The 22345-nt window shown below is 40.8% G+C and overlaps 1 protein-coding gene and 1 long non-coding RNA gene across 4 annotated transcripts in view; one reads left to right on the plus strand and one right to left on the minus strand.

Moving 5' to 3' along the window:
* On the plus strand, window positions 1–18302 carry LOC111772845 (all-trans-retinol dehydrogenase [NAD(+)] ADH4-like). 2 transcript variants are annotated; one of them, XM_023637671.2, is made up of 9 exons: window positions 1–1015; window positions 2476–2577; window positions 3643–3784; window positions 5213–5300; window positions 6981–7212; window positions 10368–10628; window positions 14228–14363; window positions 15057–15195; window positions 17590–18302. In XM_023637671.2, exons 1-9 carry the CDS (start codon window positions 998–1000, stop codon window positions 17612–17614), a joined length of 1143 nt encoding a protein of 380 aa, XP_023493439.2. In that variant the 5' UTR covers window positions 1–997; the 3' UTR covers window positions 17615–18302. The 2 variants fall into 2 exon arrangements, 1 of the variants encoding a protein (XP_023493439.2); XR_011437486.1 differs by lacking the exon at window positions 14228–14363 and having other exon boundaries at window positions 15–1015.
* LOC138923614 (uncharacterized) overlaps window positions 18288–22345 on the minus strand; it is an 11385-nt gene continuing 7327 nt past the window's right edge. Inside the window, exons 3-4 of one of the 2 annotated variants that reach the window (XR_011437488.1) lie at window positions 21600–21773; window positions 18288–19394 (exon numbers count right to left, since the gene is read on the minus strand). This is a non-coding gene — a long non-coding RNA (uncharacterized lncRNA). The remainder of the gene's footprint in view (window positions 19395–21599; window positions 21774–22345) is intronic. The other variant, XR_011437487.1, reaches the window with a different exon arrangement.

Here is a 22345-nt window from a genome sequence, read left to right on the forward strand (position 1 = left end):
ACTCCATTTCCCACAAACAGCCATGGAAGTGTGGTGCATGGGGGCACTTCGGTATTGTCCAGCGAGGTCCAGGGACTACTCTGTACTGGGCACAGCCAGAGACCCAGAACCACTGGGAGCCAGGTGACGGACTCACACAACCGAAGGGGCATGGAAGTAGTTCCTCAGCAGTGACTAAAGAGGACTCCTCAGGGCTGGAACAGAGTTGAAAGGGAACTTGGGAGTTTGGGGCAGAGGCTTTTTACCAACTATTTTAATAGTGGACATCACCTTAATAGTGGGTACTGGCTGCTTATTAATCCTGAACCCTCCCTATGGCAACTCAAGCACGTGTACAACAGGATACACGAAAAGAACTTTATGCAACCACTGATTCACCACAAGCAAAAAGGAAAATGGATGATAATGAAAATATATGAACAGCCACGGACGACGTAGGTGAATCTCACAAATACAGAGTTGAGAGAAAGAAAAAGATATGAAAGAATGCATACACTAAGATTCCATGCACATAAAGTTTTTAGTAGGTGAAACTACACTGTGCTGTAAAGAGAAGCAAAATCATAAAGAAATGTGAGGGAATGATTAGGGCTGTGAAGGAGAAGGACGGAAACAGGAAGGACTCCGGGCCAGCGGAAATGTCCTTTACTTTGTAATTATGTGTTAACTCATCTGTATATCTTTGATGAGCTTTTCTCTATTATCTTATATTCTGCAATAAAAAGGGGAAAAAAATGAGTAAACAAGAATCTTCTCCAAATAACTGCTGGGAGCAATCGGCATTAGCACCTGCAATATGATAGCACAGATGACCTGGCGAGAGACAGGCAGAGCTGGAGATCACAGAAACAAAAAAGGAGAGACAGTGATTGGAGAATGAAAGAGCAGGAATGGTATTTATTTGCACAGTTCATTACAGGACTCAGAGCAGCTGGATAGAAGTGGCAGAGCTTCCTAAGTCAGAGAGAAACTTCCAAAGCGAGGCTCCCAGAGGAAAATGGGCACCAAAGGCAAAGTAAGCCAACATACTGTTTCTTTGTTCAACTCTTGTTTTGTTTGTTTTTGTTGTCTCTTTATACATTTGCTAAATGAAACTTTCTTTGGGGATTGCTCTCAGAAAGCAGCAATTTAAAGCTGATCAAAAGGATATGAATGACCCTCATGCTAGGAATGTATTCTAAAGAAATTTCTGTGGATTTGTCAAAATGCTTGCAACAAGGGTGTGCAATTAAATATTATTCATAATGGCCAAAAAAGAGAGATTTGAGTAACTATGCTAGCCCCATAAAATAACATTTACATTTATGTGAAATAATACTAGAGAACAATATAGAAAATTTTCATAGTATATTAATAAGTAGAAAAACATAGATTACAAAATATTATATACAATATGATCCCATTGGGAATACTCAAAGGGTTTACCTCAAAATCATAAAATGAGTAATAAAATTTACAGGTGGATTTTATTTGTTTCTTTTCTTCTTATTTGTATTTTGAAACTTCTCTAAAAAAAATACATATTACATTTGTAATAAGACTAATGATATTTAAACATGTAATTCAAAATTGCATAACAACTATCAAAAAATATGTACTCGTGTGATCGAAGACTGGGAAAATCATACCAAAAGCAAAATTAGTAGCATTAGAATCGAGGATTATGGGTTTGTTTCTTTGCACTTTCTTTCAATGTTACTTATACTTAAAATTAAAAATACAATTTTAAGAGGCCAAATAAAGTTTTAATATGGAGATTATAGAATCTTGATGCTTAATTTCTTTTCATACATTTTTACCCAAATTCTTGCAAAGAGACCCAATTTCTATTGAATTTATATTCTGCTGGTGAATTTCATAATTGTGTGAGCCTCTCTGCTCAGATTTCCATGTGCACATGAACTGCCTGGGGACCTGGTTCCAGGGCAGATTTAGACTTAGTGGGTTTGGCACAGAGCTTGTTCCCTGGTGATGTCAATAACTGCTGGTCCGAGGGAAGCCCATGCTTTGAGTAGCAAAGATGTGAAACACACCTGTACTCTAGCAACAAGGACTCAGGTAATTCACAGCTGATATCAAATTGCTCAGTCAACAAATACTTATTGGCCATATACGCTGTCCAAACCCTATAAATTTATCCTCTCTGTTATGGAGAAAAAAAATCAAGGCATTATATTAAGATAAACTTTAATACACCTGTTCTTTTCAAAACTTAAGAGTGCAATCACTATAATGCAGAATATGACTTCTTATTTTCCATTAAGATCATTTGTGTTTAAAATAATATAAGTATAGATAGCATCCAGCCACAAAATCCATTGCTCCTTTTCATGAAATTATGGTATCAACGTGCTCTTTAATTTTTCCCCATAACATCCTGTCTTTCCCTCTCTCCCTCCCTCCCATCCTCCCTCTCACTCCCTCTCCCACGCCTGCTCTCCGTCTCCCCTCTCCCTCCCTCTCCCTCTCTCTTAGGTTATTAAATGTAAAGCAGCTGTAGCCTGGGAAGCAGGCAAGCCCCTTTGCATCGAAGAGGTTGAGGTCGATCCCCCCAAGGCTCATGAAGTTCGCGTTCAGGTAAGTGGGAACTTGCCTTGGCGGGACAGACAAGATCCTAAGTGCAGACTTGGCTTCTGCCAGGTCACGCCTCTGTGGGACATACAACGGAGATCCCCAGAGTTCCCACTAGGGGGAATCACATTTTCAGGTTCAGAGAAAAACAGGCATTATCTCCAGAAGAGGTAATTATTAATTCTGTTTCATTTGTTCTTCATAATGGGCTTAAAATTTAACTGACCTATCCTAACATTTGTCATTGACCCTGGAAATCAGACAAAGGAATTCACTTTGGATTAGAATTAGTTAGGTTTTCTTTTTGTTTTCCAATTGCCAGTGATTGGAAAGTGTTATTAAAGGAGGTAGAGAATTTGGTTCAAAAGAAGGGAGAGGAAAAACTGAATGCTGTCCCGGGCAGCATAAGCATCTTGGGCGCCCAGAGGAGGGGACAGGTGTGGGTGAGCAGGGAAAAGAGACTGAACTGAGTAGAGTGGGACCACAGACGGCAAGCTGGGACCATTGCTCCATTTTCCACGCTGCTGGCCAGGTCGATATTTCCCTCCAGGACCACCACAGTAAGGGTTTCTCCATGGGAATGAACAGGATATTCTGATGAATTGAATCCTGAAGAATAATAATACAGGGATACATGGGTAATTAGTTTAGATAATCCTTTATTTGATCTCTCTCTCTTTTAACTATGAAAGTTTTATTACCTCTATTTCATTTCATGTAGTTTCCACAAAATTTGAACACCCCAGAAACCTGTGTTCCCTCCATTCCTTCTGCCTAATAGACTTTAACTTTTCCCCATTACCTTTGATTTCTCCTCCTGGACACACTAACTGCCTATTCTATTTTTGTGATTTTCCAAAGACAGTGAAAGGTAGAAAACAAAGGTGCATGATAACAGGAAAAGAATATATCCTCACATATTTGGGGGGGGGGGGGTTCAAAATATAACTCTTTTATTGAGCTCTAAGCATGTCGTAAAGTTTCAAGGTGACATTGGACCTAAGATTATCCACTTAACAACCCCACTGATGTAATTACAGAAACACAACTTGGGTCTGTGGTTGCTTGTAGATCATTGCCACTGCTGTGTGCCACAGTGACCACCATCCCATTGACCCGAAAGCTGAGGACCCGTTCTTACCAGTGATCCTTGGCCACGAAGCTGCCGGGATTGTGGAAAGTGTTGGGCCAGGAGTGACCGGCTTCAAACCAGGTATTTTATTTTCTGGTTCCAGTTAAATGGAAATGTCAGAGTATTTCAGCGATAATTCCTGATGTAGTCCTGGCTCTGCAGGCTGTAATCGATCTCTGTTTATCTGGGGGAACATCTTTTCCAAAGCAAAACTGAGACACACAATCCATCACACTCTAACGATGGGACAGAATATTTGAAATCAGAACTGTCTAATAACAACGGGAAATATGGCCACTTGTTTACGTACAGCACTAAGAAGTTGTCCTATGAAGCCAAGTTACAAAGTCGGTTTAACTAAAGCTTCCGTGGGGACTAAATGACAATTTATAACAACCTCCTCTAAACGAAACAGAAAACTAGTTTAATATTATAAAGAATTTAAAGAATGAAGACTCACAGGTAGCTTAAGTAAGAAACATTATATGTCTGTGAACGTTAGCTTAAGGGTATTTTTGAAAGTTTGTAAGATAAAACTAATACGTAAATGAAGCATGCCAATGGCTGAAATTATTTACTTCACATTTTATAACAGACCCACCGAACACTGGAATATGGGCCAAGCAATCAGGCAGAAATGGCCTCACTTGTCAGGCAGGTTGAACCGTATGATTCTTTCCTCCTTTAATGAGAGGGCTCCACACTTAGAGGCATATTAGTATCTTTCCATTCCAAACAAGACCAGAGAAAGAAATTGCTCCCAAAAGTTTTGCATCCATGAAGGAATCTGGCCAACGGGTCCCAGCTCTGTCACTTACTGGCTGTGTGACCTTCACCATTAAGTCACTTTTCTGTGATTCAACTCAGAGTTCTGTTTGCTAAACTGGGGACCATAACAGTACTCATCTCAAAGGGTTGTTCTGATAATTAAATGAGATAATACATGTAAGCAGTTAGAATGGGGCCTGGCACACGCTAAATCTTGAACAAATGTTAATTACCATTATTGGACTGTGGTCATCAGAGAACAGAAGCCATTATTAAACTGAAATTGAGGGAAAGTGGAAACTGAGCATGAACTAAATGGTGAAACCTGGCGGTGATATAAAGTTTACCCTCCATATCGACTCTATTAGTGTCCACATCTCCTACTATATGAGGGTCTTCTCTTCTATGCAGGGTGTTTAGAAATGTGATGAACAATAATCATGATGCAGAGAGCTGCAATGACAGCAGAGTCTCAGATGGGACTCTACACCTAACCATATCAATAAGGATTTGTGGCTTGACCGCCCAGCAGAGAAAAAAGAAAAAGAAAAAAAGATAGTACATGCAATGCTTGGGGGAATCAGCAATCTTGTAAGGTAACAGAATACTGTAGCCACCTATACTTTCTATGGAACATAAAATACATAACGTAAAGAATGGTGTTGTCCACCGATTCATCAGGTAGAAACTATTTATAAGTTACATCTTAGGACTCATTCAACCTATAGTCTTTCCTTCTAGGTGACAAAGTAATTCCACTCTACACGCCTCAATGTAAAAAGTGCAAGCTGTGTCTGAGTCCACTCACAAATTTGTGTGAAAAAATCACGTAAGTGTTACACACTGTTAGTAAGAGTACAAACTGGTACAAATATTTTGGGCAGTACTTTCACAATTCCTAAACAGAGATGAAGAGGGACATACTTTCTACCCATGAATTCTACTCCTAGGTGTGCACAAGAATTGCTGCACAAAATCCCCAAAGAGATGTGCTAGAATGTTCCTTGTGACATTGTTGATAATGGCAAGCAGTTGAAAATAGCACCTGTCCATCAATAAAAGAATAGATTAACAAATTGCTATGTAGTAAAACAATGGAATACTATGGAACAATGAAAATGGCTAAACAATCTACACGCATCAACATAGAATAATCTCACACACAATGTTAACGCAAAGAAGCAAGTTGCTGACAGATATATTTAGCAAGGTGTCATATACAAACACAATACCGTATGTCGTTTATGGTATATGTGTATGTAGTAAAGATAGAAATACACCACTGGAATGATAACTGCCAAACTCAGAACAGGAGCTACCTCTACGGGGGAGGAGAGAGGAGTGCAGTGAAGCACAGTAAAGTGAGTTATTCCAAGGCCGCATAGACGTAAGTCCTGGAGCTAGAGTTTGAACCCAGGCAGTCTGGTTCCAAGTCCAAATTCTCATCACCCTGTTCTTTACTGAGACTGTAGAAAGATATGTTTGTCCCTAATGCAAACTGAAACTAGTTTTTTCAGAAGCTAAAATTGTGCTACTCTTACTTTTATTACTGTGCCTCAATTCCCTCGTCTGTAAAATGGGGATAATAATAATGCCTACTTCAGAGGGTTGTTGCAGATATTCAAAGAATTCACGCACTCTTGTGCAAACCTTTAATGAAATAATAGAGTTGGGCAATGACCATCATTCTCTGTAACATCACTAAAAGAGACAGAATTATGTTTCTTCAGATGAAAATACACAACGTCATCTTTGAAGTATTCCTACAAAAATATAAAACCTGAATTAGATCAAGCATTTAGATCAAACATACTAGTTTAGAAGAAATAAAGGGACGAAGAAACATGTTAAACCAGATTACAGGAATGTAATCAGAAAAATCCAGAATGAGGAAAACTACAGGAAAAATGACTGTTTCTTCAACAAATAGATTGCTAGGAAAAAGCAAGGGGAGAGTGAGAACATGTTAATTAAAAGAGACTTAAGAGACCCAACACAATGTGTGGACATAAAAGAACCTTTACCTTTTTGAGATACATACTAAAACATCTGCAGATGAAATAGCCATGTCTGGGATCTCCTTCAAACTAGTCTCCTTCAAACCGAATAGGTGCGGGTGTGGGGAGCAGGTAATAGACGAAGCTAGATGGACCATGAGTTGATAATGGCTGACGCTGGGAGATGGCTACACGAAGATTCATTATGTTATTCCTTCCACTTTTATGTGTGTTTCAGTTTTCCATAACAAAAAGTTTTTGAGAACTAATACATGTGAAGCCCTTAAAACAGTTTCTGGACCATAAAAAGTATTCATTGAAAAGTTTGTTATTGTCGTTATTATTTTTGGACTACTTCTGACTATAGATTTAGGTGAAGAGTCTCAAGTCATTTTCTCAATTTTTCCATCTCATAAAATTGCCATAACAAGCATAAACAAGCACTTGTTTCAGGAAAGTTCAGTGGTCCACTTAGTTTCTGTTTCTAGTATGTTGTTTTGTTTTTTTTCTAGTCTAGCCAAAGGTCCTGCTTTTCGTCAAGAACTAATGGAAGACAATACCTCCAGGTTTACCTGCAAAGGAAAACCCATTTACCATTTCTTTGGGATCAGTACCTTCTCTCAGTACACCGTAGTGTCAGATAAAAATCTTGCCAAAATTGATGACGATGCAAATTTAGAGAGAGTTTGTCTGCTTGGATGTGGGTTTTCAACTGGCTATGGAGCTGCACTCAACACTGCCAAGGTACAATGGTCAGTCACCAGGTTGTGTCAAATAGAAGTTACTAGGAGGCAGCGTGATAAACCAGAGAGAGGTATCTTCAAACCCTGGCTCTGTGGTTTATTACCTCTGTGATTTTAGGCAAGTTACTTAACCTCTCTACTCCTACCTCTCTGCAACAACATCTACTACAAACAGCTGTGTGGATCCTTAAGTCATATTACATATGTAAGACATCTGGCCCAGAGGCTGGCAGCCAGTCCAGATTGATTTCTCTTCCTATACTGGTACCTTAGCTTATAGACCGTCCCTGATTTAAGTACAGCCTGCTTAAATATGCCCCCTAAATAGGAATGCTCATCCTGGGGCGGCCCACCCAGTCAAGAGACAAGAGAAAGTACAGACCCCACCCCCCTCAATCTATCAGGCCCTCCTCTCTCCCTGAGGCTCTGCAGATTCCTCTCCCTCAAACAGCCCTAACTCAGCTCTGCCTCTCATCTCCCCCTTTGGGGCTTCAAAAGAGGGTCTCAGTGGCAGCCCTGATGGTGGCAAGATGAGTCCCTGGAATCCCCTGGTAGAAGTTAGAGGCGTTTACAAAGCTCTTTAACAGAGAGGCTGGAGAAATGTCAGTATTACCCGGATGCCTCAAACCACCTCCTTATTTAAACCTCGACACTAGTCTTCGTCCTTCGACTCCAAACTGCAAACTGCAACCAGAGTGGCCTCTCGAAACAACCAATCTGAAGACTCCATGCTCCTTCCTTACGCCCCTTTTCTGTGGGTGTGCTGCAGTATTTGCCACTTCCTGCTGGAAACCTGCCCCAGCCTCAGGCATGCCTTGGGTGCCCCTCCCAGTTTTCCCCAAAGCATCCATTTATCCCTGTCTTACTACTTATCATGCTATTGAGAAATTTCCCATTTATTTCTCCTTCCGATTAGAATATTTGCTCCTTGAGGGCAGGAACTTTCTCCTGTTCATTGTGATAGCTCCAGAGCCTAGCCCTGTGCCTTGTACAATAGTAGGAGCTTGACAATTTTTCAGTGAATGAATGAATAAAGCCACGTTCATATGCAACCCGTAAAACATCTTGGAGAGGCTTGGTCCTCGAGTTTGCAATCCAAAACTTCCTTTCTATCAGGTTACCTAAAGTTGTTCAATGTCAAGGAAACAAAGTCAGCCTAATGAAAATAAGGAGCCGATCTAGTAGCCGGAACGCCAAGGTATGACTTTTCTTTGAGAATTATGTTGGCCAAGCAGACAGAAATGCTACTCCTGGCCATCATCATATTCTCTCCCTCTACAAATTCCTCTACTCACTCATTCATCTGTAAAAGTAAAACAATTGTAGGAGAAGCCAAACTACAATCTGAAGGCTCCTAGGGGAAGGGGGTGTTAGCTGGGTGGCGTTAACCGCTGATGTGACCGTGGCAGTCAAGGCATAGTCTCCTTTGGACAGCACTGGAGACGAAGGCGAGAGTTCTACTCTGCGGGCCACACACACACACCCCTTTTCTGGACTCCATGCAGACTATCATCTTCTACGTCCAGAATCTTTCTTCGGTGGTAGTAACACTAGAGATTCAGCTACAATTTTCTTTTAAATCTAGTCAAAGTTGACCTAAATTCCCAGGACCTGTGCTTCCCACTACTGAGGAATACTAAACCACCTTATGAGATGCTCAGAGAAGAGAGAGGAATCTGATAGGAACAAGTTAATGAAGCGAAGTATCAGTAATTCTAGCCAAAAGATATAGCCTGAGAATCCATCTACTGTGAACGACATTACTACAATGGGAAAAATGCATTTCTACTTTCAGTGAGACTCAGAGGCAAACTTTGTAACACAATCTCAGGAGAAAGATGTTTGGAAATACACTAAATGCACGCCCGCAATATTATGGCAAATAGTATATAGTGTATATAGAACGATATTCTGAGTATTTACAAAATATGTATTTTATTTCGCCTGGGTAGCAAAAGCCAGTACATTCATGCCGAATATCATGCATCAGTTAAAGTAAGAGGTGTGCATTCTCTCTGTTCCTTAGTAATTTTGTTTCCAATTGAGAATGTATCAATACCTCCCTTGGCCAGGTTTTCTTTTCCCTTGTGTTTATGCTTTGATGGGAATAGTTTCGAAACATCACTAGAAAATAGTGATTAAGTATTTCTCTGTGTAGTAGTTTTTGCCACTGAACCACTCTACAGAATCATGTGTCCCAGTTACGGCAGCCTTCCTTACTAATTTGTATATTAAGTTTCTACTTAATTCAATGCAACGAACATTTAGTAAAGAACCAACGTACAGAAGACTCCTTGACAGCAACGTGGAAGATGAAAAGCCTCTGCCTTAAAGAACTTACAGGCTTTTAAAGAAACACACACACACAAAATCAAACAATCAAGGAGATTATAAATTGCATTGTACAGAGAAAGGATTAATTTCTGATTGAAGAATCAAGAAAGGTTTCACGGAGAGAGGGTCATTTAAGTCAGGCCTAGAAGTTTAGGTTATATTTTAATTAAAGGAAATCAGGTGAAATGTACACCAGGCTGAGGGAACAGCATGAACTAAGGCATGAGGAAAGGAAAGTGCAACAGTTTGCTGTGGCTGTGGTACCAGGCATACCATGGAGATGATGTTGGAAGGTAATGGGAGCCAGATAATAAATATCCTCCAATGCTATGCAGAGAAATTCTGGATTCATTCCATTTGATGGATTGACGATTTGGGATGAATAAGTTAATTCACATTGAGAGAAATATTAGCAGTCATTCAAAATCAACTATAACATTAACACAACCAAATAAGGCCTGTTACAAATATAGACATCAAATTACTTGTGGTCTATTAAAAAAGGAAAACGATAAACGCTTTAAAATGCATAGGCTTTAGAATTTTGTCCTGATACACTATAGGGAAAGGAAAAACAAGGGGATGATTTTCATTTGGGTTTGCTCCTTATGAACTGATAATCCGAACGGACCTCAGATGATTCTCCAAATTTAGTGACTCGGCCATTTTCACATTGACAGATTTCCCCCAATGGCTATATCATTTAGTTTTATGACAGGCAGTCTTATTTATACACTCCTGCCCCCTGCCTCACTCTGTCCTTTAAAAAAAAAAGTGGGACCAGCTGGTTTAAAAGTTAATTTATGATTGTCCTGTCTGCAGGTCACTCCGGGTTCTACCTGTGCCGTCTTTGGCCTAGGCGGTGTCGGTCTTTCTGCTATAATGGGTTGTAAAGCAGCAGGAGCTTCCAGGATCATAGCTATTGACATCAACAGTGAGAAGTTTACAAAGGCCAAAGCCCTTGGAGCCAATGACTGCCTCAATCCTAGAGACCTAGATAAACCTGTCCAGGAGGTCATCATCGAAATGACCAATGGAGGCGTGGATTTTGCCTTTGACTGTGCAGGTGGATCTGAAGTCATGGTATGTATACTTTTTATAATAGTATATAATAAATAATATTTATTAACATTGAACATTGACAATATGTGTATATTAATACATTTGTTTATTTTATATTTAATACTAGTATACTTATATGTATATAAATTACATATTCTTATATAAGCAATATTTAATTAATTCAATATTTAATTTTAATTAAACAGAAATAAATTAAGGAAAAACTCAAAGATGAAATTTTAAAAGAATTTGCCTACACGAAGTCAGCAAAAAAATACGCAAAGGAAAAGAAAAGCAGATTTAGAGGAGGGAGTAAGACAAGGTGTTTGGCGTCGCCCTAACGGGAGGTATCCACTCCCATCTTCCCGCGGAGCAAAAAGAGGTCAGCAACCTACAACAATCCAGTTTGTCCATCAGATCTCAATACGCGCGCTGCAAAATTAGGTCCAGATTATAGAAACTATGGGAATAGTTTCGAAACATCACTAGAAAATAGTGATTAAGTATTTCTCTGTGTAGTAGTTTTTGCCACTGAACCACTCTACAGAATCACGTGTCCCAGTTACGGCAGCCTTCCTTACTAATTTGTATATTAAGTTTCTGCTTAATTCAATGCAACGATCTCAATACGCGCGCTGCAAAATTAGGTCCAGATTATAGATTTGAATTTTTTAACCCAGTAAAAATCATACACACACACGCACTGCAAAATTAGAAGTCACTCTCTTTGGCCTAAACGCTGCAAGCGCTGCTCAGTCCGATTCCCCCTCCTCTGGGACGCTGCATCCTCTGCGGGGCCCTCCGAGCATGCGCCCTGGTTGCGGCCTGGAGGCGGCCGGGCCCATCCGTCCCGAAGGCGGGCGAGCCGCCCAGGCGGCCAGGGAAAGGGAGCTCGCTCGCGCGCCCAGCCCCGCAGGCCAGCACCTTCACCTAACGCGCGTTTGCTCAAAGACGCTAAGTAGAGTTTCCTTTTGTTTTGTTAATGAAATGACCAAAGAATTCATCAACTAATCATCTGCCTGTGGATTCCTCGGGTCCTCGGGGAGACTGTGAGGCAGCTGCGGGCCAGGCCCTTCTGTTTCCGCCTTGGCTCAGCCTGGCTGCTAAAGCCCTCCCCTAGGGAGGGTCTGACGGGCACAGTCTGCGCTCCTACCGCGAGCGGGCTCTGCGGGCCCTGGCCCTTGTTCTCCCCTGACCTGGTCCTTCCCCAGGAGGGCATGGAGGGCAGGGAGCGCTGCTGAGAGCTCTCGGGCCTCTCCTCTCGGAGCGGTTTCACTGCAGCCCCTGGAGCCGTGTAAAGAGGAGCTGGCAGGTCCCAGGCGCTCAGCCACCTTAGCTGCTACTGAAGATGCATGCCCTGAAGGCTGCTGGCCCGCACTTCTCCCCCGTCTGCAAGGCTTCAGGCCCTGCATTCTCTACTGACCCTGTGCCACATCCTTTCCTCCACTTCCCACAGCTCGAATTTCTTACAGTCCTTGAAATTCAGCCTATTTGTCTTGCTTTTCTAGTACAGAGATTCTCAGAACTGACTGTGCCTGAGAAGTGCCTGGGAAGTGGCTGCTGTTGGTCAGTCCCAAGGAAGGGGCACACCTCAGGGTATTCTCGTGAGCGGGGCCCAGGGACCAATATGTCTTACAAGATTCTCAGGTTGAGAACCACTGACCTAAAACTTGGCGGGTTCTGTTACTAACTGATTTATTATAGCGAGAAATGTATTTTAAATTATGGAATAGAATTACCCCCGAGAATCCCAATAAAAAGAAATGAATTTATTTAATCCCCCAAAAATGAGCTACCTACCCTCCCACCAAAAGTTTCCATCACTAGGGAGAGCTAAGTTTCTGGGTGGTAGAGAAGATTCCAGTAATGAGTATAAATTTCATTTCAGGGACCTTAATGCTCTAAGGCAGCCTAAAGAACCCAACAGAACAATTAGAAAGTTACAATAACTGATAATATTATGAGGTTTTGAGAATTAAAAGTAATTCTCTTCAAAAGTTATCAGAGGCTCCTAAATAAAACCCTGTATTTGTATATATACCCATTTTAACTAAGTCATCCTTATGGAAGTTAATTCCTTGCTTGGAGCAAAGCTCAGAAATGTAGGAAAGGCGACAGGAAAAATGCTAAGAAAAAAAAAGAAGCAGGAGTGAATACAAGCGGCTACCTTAAGGGGACAAGTAGCACCTGTGGTCTTTTCCCCTCTCCATGGATCTCTCTATACAGTATAAACAAAAATGTTTCTGCCATATAAAAAGTGCAGAAAGTAGAAGAGTTGCTATTTAGATGTATTAGGAATTCTCAAAGCAATAAATAAACACATGCAATAAAAATTTCAAAACACATTCAGAAAGTTCTAGGTCATTGCATCTTCCATCACTAACAGACAGAAGAGAGAGAGAAGAGGGAGAAAATGTACTGGCCTTCACATTGCTTCTTTCATGCAGCGTATCAGTGATGAGAAGGAGCCATACTTCCTATTGGGACTTTTGTAAAAGTAAAAATTGCCCCGACAGGTCAGAATCAAGTTGACCACTGACTATGATATGGGACGAAGTTTACACTTTTCTTCTATAATATTAGTCTAGGAAGATTTTAAATATTCGTCTGTTTACCATAGGGCTTCTATGTGGAATGGCCATCCATAAGTTTACATCTCTCTCAAACTTATTTACATTTTCAACCCCTGGCATTTTTATATGAACCCCAAACTTGCAGTAGGTTATCATACAATGTTTTCTCTTTCTTTCATGCAAAGATCAATGCAACTCCCCTGTGCCACTGTCTTCCGGGTGGGGACTCAGCAATCAGGGAAGTCCAAACTTGTGGCTTCACAGCCTCAATATGAGGCCCTCTGGGTTGTTACAGCAGAAAGGACAGCTGGCAGCTTGCTCACTGGCTGTTCTGTTCGGGCTAGGAGAGGACACACGTCACTTCTGCCCATAGCCCGTTGGCCAGAGTTAGTTACATGACTCTGCCTAACTGCAAGAGAGTTACAAGGCATCGGGGAGCAGAGGAAATGTTGGAGGAGCAGCAGCCAGTGTCGTTTTCCGTGTAGCAGTTTTCCCTCTGTTTTCAACAGCATTTCTTTTTGTTTGCACCACATTGAGATCTACTAAGCGTACAGCGTGTACCTCATTTCCTAGCCTAGTGAACACTTATTGACTCTCTCTTCATGACTTTAAAGCTTGTGGCTGTATGCCCCTGGAATTGCAAATATTTAGTGTATACACACGGTAGATTATTGAAAACTTGATTACAGTTTAAAATATCTTCTATAGATATTTAATCTCTTCAAGTGTGTTTATCTTTCTTGATATACAATGATATACATTCTAGATTTGGCATAACTATGGTATTAAACAGGGTAAAATAATATGTTTTGTTTCTTTTCAATATCTTTTTTGATGAAGCTCAAAAATTTGCTGAACATTCTGTCTGAAAAAGAACAGTGGAGCCTCAAGTCCCAATCTACAATACTGTGACCTCTTTAGCTTGAATCCCATTATCATACATGCAGAGTTGTGTAAATCCTCCTTAAAGCATTGTACATATCCATGCTGGAATTTGTGTTCTACTTTTCTACTTACTCAGCTAGTCTGTTTCCTTTGACCTTCCAGAGAGCAGCCCTGGACTGTGTAAGAGTAGGTTGGGGATCATGTACTCTCATTGGAGTAGCCATGGGTGACAAAGGATTGACTATTTCTCCACTGGAGCTAATAATGGGCCGGACTATAAATGGAACAGCATTTGGCGGTCAGTTTTTTTTTGCTTTTAATTTTCTCTATAATACAGTCGTGTGTCACTTAACAATGGGCACACGTTCTGAGAAATGTGTTATTAGGAAAGTTCATCATTGTGCAAACATCATAGATTGTACTTTCACAAACCTAGATGGTACAGCCTAATGCACGCCTAGGCTGTGTGGTACTGATCTTCTGGGATCACCACTTATGCAGTCTGCCGTTGACCAACACATCATTATGCAGAGCATGACTATAGTGCTCAAATTCTTATAACGAAGATTATTGAAAGCAAAGGAAAATAATTTGTTGTTTAAATATTGAGTGTCTAGAACATATTACAGACTACGTAAAAGTTATTCTATTAAGTACTTGAAAGTAAACAGAGTTTGTATAGAAGGATAACTACAATTTGCAAATTGACATTCAATTTACACTTAAATGAACCAGCACAGAGGAACAAAAGTTAAACTTTGACCATATTCAGATCATCCCTTATCTTGAAATAGAAAATAATCTTGACTTTCTTAATGAAGAAAAATGTTTGAATAGACTAAAGTACAGAATATTAAAGATGAGGGGGTGGTAATCTATTTGAAGCAACCTAAATCTAACCTAATAATTTCATTCACTCAACTCACACTGATTACACTACGTCTTCAAGTCAAACACCAGGTCTTTATTTGGCATTTTGATCATATTACAGGTTGGAAAAGTGTCGATTCTGTTCCAAAGCTGGTCACTGACTACAAGAATAAGAAATTCGATCTGGATGCATTGGTGACCCACACGCTGCCTTTTGACAAAATCAATGAGGCATTTGACCTCTTGCACCAAGGAAAAAGGTAAAGTACCAAACAGACGGATCATTGGTTTGAAAAACCTTTATGATGATTCTATTTTTACTTGCTGTTAAGAACTGACCAGTTTGTCTTTCTGACGCTTTCCACATCATCAGAGGTGCTTAAAAGATTAAATAATAGCCATTTGAAAAAAGGGAAAGCTTCCTACTCTATTACCACAATGGACACTGCCATATACTGTCCCAGCATAGAGTGGTGGTATAAACTGACACATATTTTCCCTTTAACAAACAATTGTTAACTCAATTGGGGCTGCTCCCTAGAAAGAGAGGTTTCTGTGGTATAATGTCAGGTCCCTGTGGTGCAATGCAGTCCTGGGTCTGAAATCCTTACGTTCTGCAGCTGACACAGAGTGCCCACTCCTGGCCCTTCATGATCAGAACCAGCTGAAAACCATGGAGATGTGCGCAGGAGTGGCAGGTATCAGATCCTTAAAGAATGCCCAGCTCTCTTATTCTCTTGCTTTGTCACAGGTTTCCTATGAGAAACATTCTATGCACAATTTTAGCTCTATATTGTGATGCCTTGGCGTAGACCCTGAGAACTGACTTATAGAAATGTCCCACGTCGGGGATCTCTAGTGTTGGACGGTGGGGAAGACTAGGATCAATGATTTTGGTTAAGATGATCAAGCAAGCCTTGATCAATAGGAGCAAAGGGCAAAATCATCAGGAACAATGTTGCGTCGAGAAGATGCAGGACAAAAGAGCAACAAAAAAGAGAAGACATCACAAAGGAGAGGGGTAAAAACCTAAAGTTAAATGACAGGAGTTTGAAGCAGAGAACAAATGTTGCAAAACAAGAAAACAGGTCCACAGTGTGAGGACCCAGGCTCCTTCTGGGGAGGAAACCTGAGAAAACATCCCTACTGACATGAACAGCCTAATCTGCAAATGTGTTAGCTACAAGATACTGAAAAGAAGTTCAGTAAAAAGAAAAAAAATAAAGATTTTTTTTTAAGCTACGCTAAGTATCTAAGTAGTATATAATCCTCACAATATCTTGCACAATCTCAATATCCTCATAAGGGGTAATTCTCAAGTTAGGAGTTGGGTTGGGGTTCAGGGCCTCAGACTCTGGCGCTCGTAGCCTGTCTCCCACTACCCCTTTTCCCCCGGAGTTCTCAGTCGTGGAACATACTCACAGGCAATGCAAAATGGCAGCCAAATGGAAAACATTGCACTACTTTGTTAATTGCTGGGCAAGTCTCCAATAGTCTTAAAGTAGGCCTGGTAGTCAGTGGTAGAATGGAGGCCGAGGGGTAGACACCTGAATGAGGCCTCCTACTCTCCTTCTGGCCCCCTGAGAAGACTACCTGGCTGCCCACACAGATGGAAAGGTGGAGCGGAGAAGGCAGAGGATGGGCCTCCGCAGGCGTGATTACCATGTGGGTACAGGAAGCAGAGAAGAGGATAAGCCCTCCAACCATACCAGCTGCAAAGAAGCAAGGAAATGGAGGGAAAGGGATGGGACACAGTGACCAACTGGCTTATTAAGGTGCAGTGCCCCTGACTCATGGTGAGGAAGGGACACAGAGGTTCTCCCTCCACAGCCCCTGGGTGAAGAGTACATTTGTGCATGGCCACCTACTGATGCCAAGGATTCCGCAGCTCCAGCAGTAGGGTCCGAGATAAGGAATTCTCTGTCCTGGAGGCTTCTCCCCTCTCTGCTTCTGCTTGTTGAAGGAGTTATCCAGGAGTAGGAATTTGGGGTTTCCACAAAGTAGCATCCCAACACACCAACCACCCCTCTTTTGAAGCCCCGTTTGCCCTTGGCTACAGGAGAGCCAAGAGCAGTGACTATTCCAAGATGGAAACCTCACTCCAACCTCAGCATGCGCTACTTCTCCACAGAACCGCTGGGCAGCAAGGACCTTGCCCAGGGTCCAGTGAGGGTCCCCAATTTTCCCCCAGCCTCCTGGAACTATAGGGAAAGTATTCTTGATGCCATGAGTGGAAGAGGATGACAAGATCAAAGAAATTAGGCTTTATCTATAAAGATTACAGCATTTCTACCCATAAAATACAGGAATATGTCCCACGTTAACTGTGATAACTGATGTGTTTAAGAATAGAATCATGATGATGTTTGGGGATTGTTGAAAACTGGTTCTGGAGAGATGGGAGTGGGGAATGAAGGGTAATAAATAAAACTAGATCGGCTATATGTTTGTAATTTTTTAGGTTGGGTGAGAAATATATGGGGTTTCATTATGTTGTTCTCTCTACTTTTGTATATGTTTAAAATTTTAACAAAGGGGCATCTACACAAAAAGATTAAAACAAATCCTGACGCAAAAGAACGAAAATTATTTGTGGGTTTTGGTTAACTTTGTCATGAAAATTATACTGATTATTGTTTTATTATTATGAACAGCATTCGGACAGTGCTGATCTTTTGAAGACACCAGGCACAATCTGGAACGCTATCTGACTGAATCTGAACCTGTCTGGTTGGTTCGATATGACGAATCCAGGATCACCATGAGGTTAAACAAATATTCACAGTTCACATCTCAAAATCAAATGTCTGTAAACATTACAGCATTTCTATCCATAAAATACAGGAATATGTCCTATGTTAACTATGATAACTGATGTGTTTATGAATGGCATCATGATGATGTTTGGGAATTGTTTAAACTAGTTCTGGAGAGATGGGAGTGGGGAGTGAAGGGCAATAAATAAAACTAGATCAGCTATACGTTTGTAATTTTTTAGGTTGGGTGAGAAATATATGGGGTGTCATTATATTGTTCTCTCTACTTTTGTATATGTTTAAAATTTTCCATAATAAAAAGATTTTTACTAGAAAAAAATCACTATTATATATGTACATAAAAAATATATATATCCTTTATATATATATATATAGTGTATATATATAATGCCATTATGTAATTTATAAGTTTCAATAAGCTATAGACTACTCTTCTTTAAAAGTCTGCTAAATAATTTCCTTTTTAACATCTGTTCATTTCCTTACTCTTAGCCCCACTTTACCACCATGAACTATAATCACAAGTAGTGGAATATCAGAAGCTATATAAATGAATACACATATAAAAATAAAGATTTTTTGAAAATCCATATATTCTCAAATTTCCATCTTTATTAAATAATTGCCTTTTTCACTTTTGATAATAATCACAACATATAATGTCTACAGATTTACAGAGTTTAATAGTCTGTAATTAGCACTAAATAATCTATTTTCCATAGTCAACTAAAAGTGACAGTGAGCAATATAATTATAATAAAGTAATGTAGTAAGTAAAAATATTTATAGTTCTAAGATTTAACAGATAAGATTTATATGAAAAGCAAAATAAGAGTTTTCTAACTATTATAGATGCTACAATGGACATTTTCAGGATAAGCCACTGAAACAAAACTGGAATGAAACTTGACCCCTCCAAAGGGAAAAAAACATTATTATAAAGGTTTGGAGTCTCTAACATAAGATATATAGGTCTATATTTTATTTTATTTTTTAATGATCTTTTGGTCTGAAATTATACAAATCTTTAAAGAATGCCAAATAATATTGTGAACAATACTTGAATTTAGAAGGCAACACAATCACGACATATTCTTCCTTTTTTTTTTTTTCCATGAGGAAGACTCACTCTGAGCTAACATCTGTTGCCAATCTTCTTCTATTTTTGCATGTGGGTTGCCACCATAGCTTGCCTTGACAAGGCTTGGTGTATGTCTACACCCGGGATCCAAACTTGTGAACCCGGGCCGCCAAATTGGCACGCACAAGACTTAACCACTACGCCATGGGGCTGGCTCCTATATTCTTCTGAGAAGAAAAATATATGCAGTTTTCAGATACACTCACTGTCTCCTCAAACATCTTAGACTGTCGTTGTCTTCTAAGGGTACTGCAGCGCCCTCTGGTGGGCTTTTTAAACAGCTTTCCATCTCCTAGATCCTATTTTCTTTGAGAAAAAGAATTCAGGGAAAGAGTAACAACTTTCATTTTTATCATAGTTGACAATTTAAAACTACTTTCCTGTGCACGACTTCATCTGATCCTCCAACATTCTCCCTGGCCACAGCTTCTTGAGGGCCAGGCAGTTTTCCGCGTCCTTTGAGGCCTTGAGGACAGCAGCCTTCCAGCAGCACGCTCTGAGAGGGGGCAGGGCAGATTGGATCCACCTCCTTGAACGAATCCTGTGTTACAGGGAAAGCAGATACTGTTTTCCTGACCGCCTTCGGAGACCCTTCATAAGCCAGTCAGAAAAGTCTTGAGGGTTCACAGAATCTTCAAGCTGAACGTTATCTTAAGGATGGATGGTAACAGGTGGAGGAATGTCCTTTTGCTTAGGAGATGCACGCTGAAGAAGTCAGGGGTGAATTTCACGAGATGTGCACCTTCCTTTCAAATGGCTCATCAAACAGTGTGTGTGTGTGTGTGTGTGTGTGAGAGAGAGCAAATGTGACAAAAAATCCTAACTGCTACGTCTAGGTGGAGGACGTAGAGCTGTTCATTGTCCTGTTTTCCAAATTTTGAAATTGAGGCAGTTTTCAAAATAAAACGTTGGGTCAAGAAAGATGGATGATTTCCAATTCCAAATTCAATAAATAAATCACTGTCTAAAATTATGCCCCACAGCCGGTCAGTCAACCTTGGGTGAAATCCCTTCACAGGCCAGTGTTTGCCTTGTAACGAAACCTGAGGTCTGCCTCCTGGTTCTGCTCTCTGCAGCATCACAGAGTCACCTCAGTCCCTGGGACACTGGAAGCAGCTGACACACCCCTTCTCCCCTCCCGCCATGTCCTCTTCATTCCTAATTAAATAGCTCCAAGTATACTTAAACTCGATCCTGCACAGGCAGTCTGAATAATATACTCCTTCGGAAGGATATACCAGCAAATGCAAGCTGTATTTATATATTCTTTAGTCAGCCATCTCCATTTTTGGCAAATCTTGAGCTTGAGAAAATCCCTAAATATTTCCTCTCTGGAATACTGTTAAACCAGATTACTCTTATTCTCTCACTTTAAAGCCAAAGACAAGCCATGTATCTACTCTGAAGTTTCAAGGTCTGTTTAGAAGGTAATTATAAGTAAATCAGGCGTTTAATAATATAGACAAAAATCTATATCCTTATTTTATTGCTATTAGATAACATTTATAATCGCTTTCTCCATTTCTCCCAATAAAATTCTGCTCTATAGGCCTGCTCATAATGTAGCTAATGAAATTTTAGCACCTGACCTTGAAAATGAAAGTCTTTATAATAACCAAAGGAGTCTGAGAAAGAGACGAAAGGGATGTCCCTTCTTGCAGCTAAGAGAAATTCAACTCTGCATCTTAAGCTACGTCAAAAAGCCTGATTCCATAAGGTATTAAATTAAGAGTGTTCCCAAGAATATCAATCTGTTCTCAGCAGTGTGGAGACGTGTGTCAACATTCCTAGCTGTCCCTAGAATGTCTTCTATTCTCCATTAAGAAGAAATCCCTTCTCTGTTAACAGAAGTGTCATTGAAACCAGGTCTGGTGAGACTCCGAAGGCTTCACAAGGTGTCACCTGTCCTGTGAAAATAACCTCCGAGCGGGATCTGCAGCTCTGACTGTCTTACTGCTGAGTCTTCGACCTGGCAGCAATATTGTAACTGACATCTCTGTATTTCTAAGCAGTCTTTTAATTTTTCCTCCAGATTAAGAATCACAAGCACTTTCCTTTCCTTCCACATGCATAAAATATAGAATTGTTAACTATTCCATAATAATGTAATGCCTATGCCTTTGTATATTTACTTTCTTTTTAATCTGAGAGTCGGAACTTACGTTTCATGTATGTTAATGAATCCATGGATAGTGACACAAGGAGAAGCAAGACAGATAGGAAAACGATACTAGATCCTGGATAAGGCATGATCCCAATGACAGCAGATTTCTGCCCCCTCTATGATGAAAGGGATGCAATGTAATCAATCTGTCACAGAGCGGCTGCCTAGTCTCCCTTAGGTATTGTACCATATTGGGGACCCAGGCTTGCTGGGTGCTGCTATCAATCTGGGCGTTCAGCAGTGGCAGAGCCAGAACAGCCTTGATAAGGAATGTTCATGCTCTGGGCCCATGCTCACCTCTATGGCCGCTACATTTATAAGCCCACTGAGTAAGCACTTGGGTGGCCAACTGAACAACATTGTTCACCTGATTATTGTCAATCTCCTCCAAAATCAGACCTGTGGTGAGATTCACATGCAATATATAAGTATCCTCCCACTCAGTGCCCATCATGAAAGGTCCGGTCACGTATCTCTTTTCCAGACCTCCTTATTACCAATCCTACAACCTCGTTCCTTCAAAGTCCCTGATCATCTGACCAAAGCACTAATTACTGCCTATTAATCAATGTAGACCCATACCTCAGGCCATGTCATTCCTGCCAAAGAGGACTCGAAGAGCTATAATGCTTGAAGTTCCATATACCATCAAGATTTGCCAAGTCTGCCTCACCAACGGCCAGAATATTGTGCAGAGCGCTGGAAACCAAGCTGAGATTCTCTTCCTCCTCTGTGAACTGGTCATAGGGAATCTCCCTAAGGGATGGAAGTGCATTAGGAGTGTGAGTCTAATGCTCAGGCAATTTACTGTCACAGTAAATTCAGGATCTGCTTGGGTCCAGTCCTACATTTATCACTTCCACTGGACAATGCTGTCTTCCTGGGTATGTCTAACCTTATAATTCTGTGCATCAAATAATAACCAGTTCATGGTGAGAAACTCAGATGGCATGATCACCTAGTGCCTCACGGCCAGGCGCTTTTTGTCAGAACGAGGACTGAAGGGAGCATGACTTTGGTCTAAAACTCCAGGTTCTCCACCATGATTCTCCCACCGGAGCTTGCCACAGGCTCCATACAACATCCTGCTGTGACATGCGGAAACTCAGTCCGTAAAGGGAAGCGTGAGAGTCATCTCACAGCAATGGAGACCAGCTGGGGAGAATCCTCCTGCTCTAAGCACAACTGGCCAATTAAAACTCTGCCTTCAGCCATTGGCTTCCACCAGTCACCTGACCTGTCCAGGTGGATCTCTTTGGTGAAGTTCCTTTTAAGATGATCTACAACTATATCTCCTTGCTGGGTCCACATTTGGTCCATCAGAAACA

Source organism: Equus caballus, chromosome 3, assembly GCF_041296265.1.
Source record: "Equus caballus isolate H_3958 breed thoroughbred chromosome 3, TB-T2T, whole genome shotgun sequence".
Taxonomy (NCBI): Eukaryota; Metazoa; Chordata; class Mammalia; order Perissodactyla; family Equidae; genus Equus; species Equus caballus.

Coding starts and splice junctions, on each gene's coding strand:
- LOC111772845 (XM_023637671.2), top strand. Junction 5,301..6,980: donor AATTTGTGTGAAAAAATCAC/GTAAGTGTTACA, acceptor TTTTTTTTCTAG/TCTAGCCAAAGGTCCTGCTT. Junction 7,213..10,367: donor CTGCACTCAACACTGCCAAG/GTACAATGGTCA, acceptor TCCTGTCTGCAG/GTCACTCCGGGTTCTACCTG.